Genomic DNA, 10944 nt, shown 5'->3' on the forward strand with positions numbered 1-10944 from the left:
TATTGCATCCGCTGCACCCGATGTGGCCTCCTCTATATTGGGGTGACAGGCCGCCTACTTGCGGAACGTTTCAGAAAATACCTTTGGGACACCCGGACCAACCAACCCAACCACCCTGTGGCTCAACACTTCAACTCCCCCTCCCACTCCACCAAGGACATGCAGGTCCTTGGACTCCTCCATCGCCAGACCATAGCAACACGACGGTTGCCCGAAACGTCAATTCTCCTGCTCCTTGGATGCTGCCTGACGTGCTGCGCTTTTCCAGCAACACATTTTCAGAACAGTTCATGTAATAGTGAACACACAGCTATATGCATTCGAAACTAGCAACCACAATGTAGATTAAACGTAAGAACTAAAAAGGGCAGTGAAGAGTCCAAGCTTGCTGTGGGGTGAAAAAAGACACTTGAAGAACATAATTTTGTGGTGAAGTAGCATAAGAGTAAATTGAACCTTAAAATGGAGTCACTGATAATGTTGAACTTTATAACAGTATAGAAGGTATTACAAATATCATGGGGAGGTGAAGATGTTATAAAGAAGTGCTGGCACATAATGTGACAGGAAATAGAAAGAACTTTTACAGGAATGTAATTAAAAAGTAATTTTTGGACAATCCAACGTGAAGAAGGATTGCACTTGAACATCAGATCATTTATCCATTGATTAACCAACACCTTTCTTTTCACCTTGGGCTTCCATCTCTTTATCTCTTGTTTAGGTAAAGGTTGATGATGAGATGAAATTCTAATATCTATATAAATTTTACTTGTATTATTATACTTTTTGTTCTCCCCATTTCTATAAATTTAACAGGTACAATTTTTCTTTGAGTTTGTACCTGAAGTTATGCATAGCTTTGCAAATTACATTTGACAGGCAAATTGCGTCCTATTTGTATGGAATTCTGAAACATTATAAAGCATTTTGAGCCAAATTAGAACCAACTTTGACTAAATTTCCTCACATTAATCATTGAGAAGACCAAGCCTATTGTCTTCAGCTGTTTCACAATGTATGTATTTGCTATCTGTCTCACCCTCTTTCCACACCTTTGTTGCATGTAACTGCAAAACTTGACATAGTAATTAAACTGAGAATAGCAAGCCCTTATCCTTCATACTTAAAGACTGTTTACTTCCACCTTGCTAACACCACCTGTCTTTGTATTAGCTTTAATCCATCAGCTATCAAACCCCCATCCATGCCTTATTCACTGCTTCCAAACTTAACTTTGCACTCATGACCAACTTCATCTGATTCATATTCTTTGTTCTGTATTCAGTGCTATAACAAATCTTGAGGTAAAAACAATGACTGCAGATGCTGGAAACCAGATTCTGGATTAGTGGTGCTGGAAGAGCACAGCAGTTCAGGCAGCATCCAAGGAGCTTCGAAATCGACGTTTTGGGCAAAAACCCTTATTCCTGATGAAATTTATCTTCTGCAATTTGCGTAGCATGATGTGTCACTGAAAATTTTCACAAGAAACTTTCAATTTTCTTTAACAAACAACACAAGTTTATTTAAAAAATAAAGCTATTTGGAATGATTTTATCGTAAACAACAAAGGAACGATTCAAACCTTTTTACCCAGCAATATCCTTGGGAGATACTCAATCCCAGTGCAGGTATCTTCCTTATCTTTGCAGGTCGATTTTATTTATCAACAGATGAGCACTTCATTTCAATGAATTTCTGCAATCATACTTTATGTTTCTTTTTGTTTCACCCTGAAACACTAATACAGGGTAACTCAATGACTTTTCTCCCTGAAGAAAATGAACCTTTGAGCTTATTCCAGTTACTTTAACTATTTTGACGCTAATAAACAACACATTTGCTGGAATGGATGTTTTCTTCTGAAGTAATCTGCTTCCAGCCTCTGGCCTCTGTTTCACTGGTTTGTAAAATGTTAACCTAATATCATTGCATTAATTATCTTTCCAGGTAGCGTGTCTAGTAATTTTAATTTAAGTTAACTGATTTCTTAGTCTTCCTCCTATCGGAAGGCTGCTGTGAAACTTGAAAGGATTCAGAAAAGATTTACAAGGATGTTGCCAGGATTGGAGGATTTGAGCTATAGGGAGAGGTTGAATAGGCTGGAGAGTCAGAGGCTGAGGGGTTACCTTACAGAGGTTTATAAAATCATGAGGGGCATTTTTAGAGTAAATAGACAAAGTGTTTTCCCTGGGGTGGAGAAGTCCAGAACTAGAGGGCATAGGTTTAGGGTGAGAGGAAAAAAATTAAAAGGGACCTCCAGGGCAATGTTTTCATGGAGAGGGTGATGCATGTATGGAATGAGCTGCCAGAGGAAGTGGTGGAGGCTGGTACAATGACACCATTTAAAAGGCAACTGGATGGGTATATAATTAGGATGGGTTTAGAGGGATATGGGCCAAGTCATGGCCAATGGGACTAGGTTAGGATAGGATAACTGTTGGGCATGGACGAGTTGGACCAAAGGGTCTGTTTCCCTGCTGTACATCATTATGTTTCTGTGTCTCTAAATGCAGTTTTGATCAACTGCAAGAGAAAGTGAGTTTCTGACCCAGACCCATTTACCTCTGCTTTAGAATCCGAATACTATAAACCTTCATCGCAGTACATGAGTCAGAATAAATGAAAACTCTAATTAAATATGAAACTGTGGGTTTGTATAAGTAACATTGCTCAGCAGAAATAATTTGTGTAAGCTTTATGATTTTCTTTGAAAGGGTTTTCAGAAAACTATTCTGCATTCTTTTTCAAATTCTGCCTCTTCTGGAGGTTTGCTGTTTCAGCATGAATATGAGCTATCAGGAGAATTCAGCAACTTTTTTTGGAAATCTAAAAAGCCATATTTGCTTTTTCTGTGTTCCATTTCAAAAAAGATGTCAATTTTACATGTTAATTTGTTGAATGTACCATTTCTTTTGAATACTAAATGAACAAGTCAATGTACTTGAACTCCCAGTTGACTGAGCTTTCATTTGACACACTGACTGCTAAAGAACTGACTCTATTCACTGTATAACATTTAATCCAGAAACTCGTGCATCGAAAAGCAAACATATTTTCAATGTATCAGTTTTGGTGCCACTGCAAATCTCAGTACAGCAAAGTACACTTAGATATTTTGTTACATATTGAAACTAATTTCACAAGTTTTAGGATGTCTCAAAGCAATTTCACCTTTCAAGTGTAATTGTTGTACCTTGGAGAAATTTGTGCAAAGGTGCTGTTTTCATAACATTAGTAAGGATAATCTCACTTTTAAAACAGTTAATGGGGTGACCTGTGCTGACAGAAAAATGTAATTGGTAATTGTCTTAGGCATTATCTTAATCAGGTGATTAATTATAATAACCCAGAGTAAAGATCTAAAATGTGTTGCTAATGGTTGATTTGGTAATATTAAATCAAATTTCAAACATTTATGGTCTCATTTGCAAAACATTGTGCATTTTTGATGAGCCATTTAGATAGAGGAACAATACAGGTGAATAGTATAGCCTGTTGGTATGGGATTAAATGTAAAACAAATCTTCATTTCTGTTCTGTTTAGAAGTGAACCCTTTTTAACATGGTCTTGGCTGCCAGAGCTATATGGTTTACATATTTTGTTGTAGCATATACAGGCATGCAGACAGGTAGGTGGTTGTACGACACACATTACGCAGGCCAGGTGGCATTTGATAGTTGTGGGCAAAGTATAGAAATAGGGAGAAAGAATGTCAGAAACAAATAGTAATTCATGGAATCAAACAAAGTGAATGAATAAAAACGAAGAAGCGATCACGAGAAGTAAACTGAAAGCAGATAATTGGAGATACAGGATGGAAGACAGGCAAGGTAAAGTTTAATTTCTAAGTTTTGGGGAAAAACAGCAAAGAAAACGTAGTCTGGTTGGAACCAAAATAAACATCTATAAGTATGTGATGTAACCATTAAAGTTTGTTTCTAATCCTTTGATGAGAGGAATGACTGGAAGAAGATAACACAGCCCTGAAATTCAAGTGTTCCCTTGATTTTCTGATGATTTTCTGACTGAAATATTGCCAGAAAAGATTGGCAAAAAACACAACTACAATGAAAATAGCTGCTTTTAGTTATTTACATTGTTTTTCTGATCTCCTGCCATAGAATATCTGGAAATTGCGATGACAGGTTTTTCAGCTGGGCAAATGCCCTGCCATGTGCATTGCCTAGAGTGTAGTACTAGAACACCATTAACAGTCATATTTATAACAGTTGGAGCCCAGTGTGCCCAATAGGAATTTCTTTGGGCCTTCTCCACATATTCCAACATAATTCTGATTGAGTACTATATATGTTAAACCTTGGAAAAGCATTGTAATCATACAATTATACCATTCCTCCCAAGTAACAGTGGGAGATTGGAAAAGCCCAAGAAATTCTCCGTAACTAAACAATTTACATTTCATTATTACTTGCGTACAGAAGAGTTTGTCGTTTGAGGCAACAAAGTAGGGTTTCCAACCGCTTCTTTTTTTCTTTTTGTTTTTACTTACCTCTTGCCCTGAGCTTAGGTGGCATTAGCTTTGCCGAGGCACCTCAGCACGGACTCAAGTAGGCCCAGCACAGACCTAGTGGCGATGGGTCATAGTGCATGAGGAGTAGCAACCCCAACATTGGTTGGGTCTGACGTAGATAGCAGTGAAGGAGGGATGGCGGAACAGGCGTAATTGATGATGAGCTGGCTCAGGACTGATCAACTCTCTTTAAGCTGTACTTTTTTCTTATTCCTCGATCTGTTCAAAGTGGTGCCAGATCATGGTGACAGTGACAAAGCTTTTCACTGTATTTTATTGTTTTCTCATTGTAAGATACAAATGACAATAAAATCATTCATCATTCATCCAAAATCATTAATTCAAATTTAGCAGGTTCAACATCTTGGGACTTAGCTTTATTAATACTTTCGCTGTCAGTGTTAAAACCAACCTTTGAATTATTGAAAGGTACCTTCAAAAAACAAGAAGTCGACTATATATGACGGTTATAAAAGTCAACTGCCATTTTGGGTTCTTGGTATTTTGAAATGTCAGAAACATTTGTGCAAAGAGTGGACACATCCTATATTCTTGCACACCTTTGCAATACAGTCCATACTATTTCTTGTTCCTTTTTGCCCAGTTATAAAGTACTGTTGAGTAAATATAAATTTATGAAGTGAAAAATTGAGGCTGACAACTAATGCAAGTGTAGCACATTATGGCTGAAAAGGGTGTTGACCTTGAGATGGAGAATATGCAAAAATGTTACTTTGTGGGACTGTTTAAAAAAAAATCATATCCACCAGACCAACTTATATGCCACAGTTCGCTGTTCTTTTGCGAATTCATTAGGTGAATTCTATGATTAAATAGTGGGAACACAACTTCAAGCTATTCTGACGATTTCTCTCATGCTGCTTACACTTGAGAAAAGTGCTGCAAATAAGTTTCTGGAAAATTCATGAGACACAGTTTCATTTTTCAATCATCTGTAAAGTGAGTAGGGAGCATTTTACTTTCTAGGCCATTATATTAAATTTAAAGCTATGGATAATATTTTGAAATAAAATTGCTTTATACAACTAGGTCAACAACTGAATGACATAATCTGTTAAAATGTATCTAACTGCAGCAGTATAATTAAATGTCATGATTATGCTGTACAACTCACCCAATTAGCTATTATAATAATCATTAAGTTGGCAAATTCTATTTATTTTGCATTTGCTTTCCATTCATTGAGATCCTCTGACTAAAATTGTGCCTTTTTCCCAAACTTTTTAGGTGGTGCAGTTGAATGTTCTGATCAACATGTTACTGGGAGAGCTGACATCAGGGGACAGACAGAAAATTATGACTATATGCACTGTAGATGTCCATGCTCGGGATGTGGTTGCAAAGCTCATTGCTCAGAAGGCATGTTAGACAGTTTCCTGCATCTTTCTTGCATTTACTTTTCCTGAATAGACTACTCTCCCTTGGTACTACTATTCAACTTGTAATTTGACATCTGTTCCTATACAGAGTCATAGGGTCAATGAGTTGTACAACACGGAACGGACCTTTCGGTCCAACTTGTCCTTACTGACCAGACATCGCAACCCATTCTAATCCCACCTGCCAGCACCTGGTCCATATCCCTCTAAAATAGAAAAATCTGCCTTTAATTGGGAAACTATAGCTTAGATTTTAGCAGAAGCACAGAGGTGCCATGGATCTTCCTAAATTGCAGGCAGGACACTGATTTATGCCGATAGGGGAATGGAGGTGGGGTGTGACTCATAGATGAGGAAACCCAACTTACAAGGGCCATTTGTGCTCATTGCTTAGTTATAACATTTCCTGTTATTCCATAGCAAGGTCTTTAATATGCCGTGTAGAAGTTACAGAATTTTGGAATTTTTGTTTTTTTTTATTGGATTTGGGCGTCAAACCCTAGCCAGTGTTTATTACTTATCCCTAACGGCACTATCAAAGGTTGTGATCAGCAGCTTTTTTTGAACCACAGCAGTCCTTGGGCATGTAGGGACACCTACAGTAACAGTGAAGGGAATCGTAATATGTTTCCACATCAAGATGAGGAAGTGCTGAAGCAGGGATGGGGGTGCTGATGGTGGTACCTTGCAAACAGCATACCTTGGCATTGACAGACTATGCCACCTCCCAGTGTGCCCGACTCAACCCTGAACCCACCATTGTGGAAGAGAGTTCCAAGGTTCTATCGCACTTACGTAAAGATCTTTTTTTCTTTAAAATCCCTCCTGAATGATTTGTATCTAATGTTTGGACTGTGCCCCCAGTCTCTTCCAAAATAAAAGAAAGAGCTTATCTGAATCTACTCTTTTTGTGCTCATTTAATATCACGGAAACTTTCATTAAGTCAGCCCTTAGCCTGCCAAGTACAACTGAGTTCCATTAATCACTGATCATAATTTGAATCTTGAGTCAAGATATTAATTTCAATCTGTCTGTGTGTATGATCCCAGCTGACATTACTATCAGACAAGTCTGATCTGTGGTTAAAACCTGGCTCGATTGAGCATTTTTTGATTTGTTTTCGTTTAAGGAAGTGGCCGCTTGCTGAGACATAAGATCTGCTTTATGTTTACTTTAATAATGGAACAGAGGTTTCTCACAAAAGAAATGAAGATGAGACAGAATAAACCAAACTATCTACTTATAATACAAATTTAAAGATTTTTAAATTTACAATAATAGTGTAATCTTATTAATCCCAAAACACTCCTTTATAAATTGAAAAGAAACAAAACAGCTTTTTAATAGTACCTTAAGCACATTCCTGGTCCAGTTTCAATACTTGCAGCCCTTTATCTAGCATTATGGTAGGTTTACGTTACTTGTGCCTTTTAACTTAAGCCCGGAACTGCAATATCATTTTCCCGGGGCCATGATACACTTGAGCTTAAATGTACTGAGTTTCAAGTAACTCCTTTAGAGTTTTATCTCAGCACTTCCGGTCTGTGAATAACCCTGACTCTTTGGACTGAAAAATGACTTCTAACCCACTTTTGCATACGAATCCTTTTTTATACAAAGTCCAGCATTCCATAAACCTCTTGGATTATTGATTGCACCTGTTAATGATATTTTAATTATATTTACCTGGATGCCAAAATTCTTTCGGCTTCCATTGTTTCTCGCTTTTCACCATTTTGAAAAGTCTCTGTTCTGTCTATTTTATATCTAAAATGGCTGTGTTTGCCTGCATTGAAATCTATCTGCCACAGATTTGACTAGTCACATTCAGCAGTAACCTTGGCCCCAGGGCATCTCTGCAGGAGCTCCTTAGGGTAGTGTTCTAGGCCCAGACATCTTCAGGAGCTTCATCCGTGACCTTCCCTTCCTCATAAGGTCTTCAAAACTGCAGAGTAGGTCTACATACAGCAAATGTACTTCAGTGGTTCAAGAAGGTAGCTCACCATCATGTTCAGATAGGCATTAAGGGATGGGCAATATGTGCTTAGCTTAATAAGTCATCAACACCCAAATCTAAACAAAGATATATCATTTGAATTTGATGTTTCCATTTTCACAGTTTATAAAGTTGACTGTCTTTATATCGTCACTGATTTTTGCATATGTGGCTTTCTATCACAGGTTACAACTGCCCAAGCCTTTGCCTGGCTGTCTCAATTGCGACATCGCTGGGACAATGTCCAGCAGCACTGCTTTGTCAACATATGTGATGCTCAGTTTCAGTACTTTGATGAATACTTAGGGAACACTTCTCGACTGGTGATTACTCCACTGACTGACAGGTAAATATTATTCATCCATTCTAAGATTCAAACTTCAACATTTATTTTACACAGTATTTTGACACTATATTATTGCTAGTTGACCTTTCATGGCATTGCAAATAGGAGGGTTATTTTCCCACTGGATGGGCAACAAACAAGTTATGGACAGTCTGTGGCTAAAGTCATACTTTAGATTAGATTAGATTACAGTGTGGAAACAGGCCCTTCGGCCCAACAAGTCCACACCGACCCGCCGAAGCGAAACCCACCCATACCCCTACATTTGCCCCTTACCTAACACTATGGGCAATTTAGTATGGCCAATTCACCTGGTCTGCACATCTTTGGACTGTGAGAGGAAACCGGAGCACCCGGAGGAAACCCACGCAGACATGGGGAGAATGTGCAAACTCCACACAGTCAGTCGCCTGAGGTGGGAATTGAACCCGGGTCTCTGGCGCTGTGAGGCAGCAGTGCTAACCACTGTGCCACCGTGCCACCCACCATAGATGTGAGATCAATGCAATTTTCAGGCTCAGACCTCATTTATAAACTGCTGGTGTCAAGCTCCCACACTGAGCTAACCAACATAAGGTCCAGGGGAGGCAATTCTGCTTCTTCAAGTGCCAATGAAGAAAGATGATTGTTGCTGTTTTTAAAGACTGATGATTAGGCTGCTTAGTGCCTGTTACAAATGAACATGTTATGCTGTCCATCTAGTTATAAATCTCAATTGCAAATGTGATTCAATGTGCCTCATTCAAGGCCTGGCTTTATTCTTACTCTGTCATTATTCCTCTTTCCCTTTCAAGTTCCTTTGGGTATCTTTAGTATTGAAACAGCTTAACTGAGTTTGCAATACTACTGTTATGCATATTGAAGTATAATGTAGGAAAATATTATCTTGTGCACTCTGGCAGGAAGAAAAAGCAGTGTAGTATTTGAATAGAGATTGCAGAGCCATGAGGGTACAGAGGATGGTGTATAAATAACAAAGTTAGTATGCAGGTACAGCAAGTAATTAGGGAGGCAAATGGTGTGTTGTCCTTTATTACAATAACATATTGACAATATCACCATGTCATCAATCCATAGGCCCAGACTGTTGCTGTGGAGATGAGTGTTCAGATTTCACCATGGAAGCTAGTAGAATTTGAATTCAATAAAATCTGGAATTGAAAGCTAATCTCAGTAATGGTAAACATAAATATGTCCATAGTGTCCAGGGATGTGCAAGCTAGATGGATTAGCCATGCGAAATACAGGGTTACAGGGGTAGAGTAGGGGGGTGGAGAGGATGCTCTTCAGACGGTCGATGTGGACCAGATGGGCCGAATGGCTTACCTTCACACTGTAGGGATTTTGTGATTATACCATTAATTGTTGTTTTTAAAAAAAATCTATATCACAAAAGTCCTTTCGGAAGTCTGCCATCCTTACACACATATGGCTCCAGACTCAGCAATGAGGTTGACTCTTAACTGCCCACTGAAATGGTGGAACAAGTCACTTCATTCCAAGGCAATTAGGGATGGACAACAAATGTTGCCCTTTCTAATGACACCTACATCCAATAAAAGAATAAAAAATACTTTTGATTAAAAGTTTACAGTTTGTCTGGAGGCATCCTTCACTGTTCTTTCCCAACGCCTTGCAATGAATGTCCCCCAAATCTCTTAGTTTATATCCTTTTTCTGGAATGGATGCTTGAGTGAATTATTGATGAGATCTCTAGCTTATAAAGATATGCTTTCTTTCAAAATACCCTGTAGAGGTGGGGAAAGGTGATGACTGTTGAGTTCTTTTAAACAAATTTTGGGTTGAGTAGTCACCTACTGTTACTGTTTTGAATGTTTGCATGTAATATATGGCCATACTCAGTAAGTCGTACCTCATTTCTTCCGTATCATCTTTTAAGTTCTCTTTCACAAATTAGTTCCATCTTTTTATAATATTCTACCTCTGTTACCACACTAGCTGCACAGAGTGATTTTATTCATCCTATTATCTGGAATTTATGCTTGGCCCTGTTCACAAACTTTCTGAATAAGCATTCAGAATGGCCATTACTGCAGCTGCAGTTACCTATTATCAGGCTGGTGTGCCAGGCTATTGTACATTTCAGTCATATCAAATGTTCTCATGTATTACTGGATATTTGTATTTTAATATGCATTTAGTTCATTCAAGATAGATGAAACATCTAACACAGATTTACTTCACTTGTATCTTTCAACTATTGCATTTTGTTCAAACTTGCCAATCTTATCTATGAATAATAGTCTGTCTAGTCTGGTTTCCAACACCCTGGAAACCTTAAGGGATTTCCAGTAAACATGAACTTGAAAAGGCATTGAGTACCTCTTCAAAGTATTTGTTGCATCTTTTACACCTGAGTGAGAAATAACACCATTACCTATACTCAGAATTGTATATAAAAGAATATTAATGGTTTGATTTCTGATTTAGAACATATAGAACATAGAAGAATACAGCGCAGTACAGGCCCTTTGGCCCTCGATGTTGCGCTGATCCAAGACCACCTAACCTACACTAGCCCACTATCCTCCATATGCCTATCCAATGCCCGCTTAAATGCCCATAAAGAGGGAGAGTCCACCACTGCTACTGGCAGGGCATTCCATGAACTCACGACTCGCTGAGTAAAGAACCTACCCCAA

The 10944-nt window shown here is 38.4% G+C and overlaps 1 protein-coding gene across 1 annotated transcript in view; it reads left to right on the forward strand.

Moving 5' to 3' along the window:
* The window catches only part of LOC122550241 (dynein axonemal heavy chain 11-like), a 456308-nt gene that overhangs the window by 161463 nt on the left and 283901 nt on the right, over positions 1-10944 (forward strand). Inside the window, exons 31-32 of the mRNA XM_043690997.1 lie at positions 5787-5918; positions 8121-8281. Of these exons, the coding sequence (XP_043546932.1) occupies positions 5787-5918; positions 8121-8281 (293 nt within the window). The remainder of the gene's footprint in view (positions 1-5786; positions 5919-8120; positions 8282-10944) is intronic.

Source organism: Chiloscyllium plagiosum, chromosome 5 (genome assembly GCF_004010195.1).
Source record: "Chiloscyllium plagiosum isolate BGI_BamShark_2017 chromosome 5, ASM401019v2, whole genome shotgun sequence".
Classification (NCBI taxonomy): Eukaryota; Metazoa; Chordata; class Chondrichthyes; order Orectolobiformes; family Hemiscylliidae; genus Chiloscyllium; species Chiloscyllium plagiosum.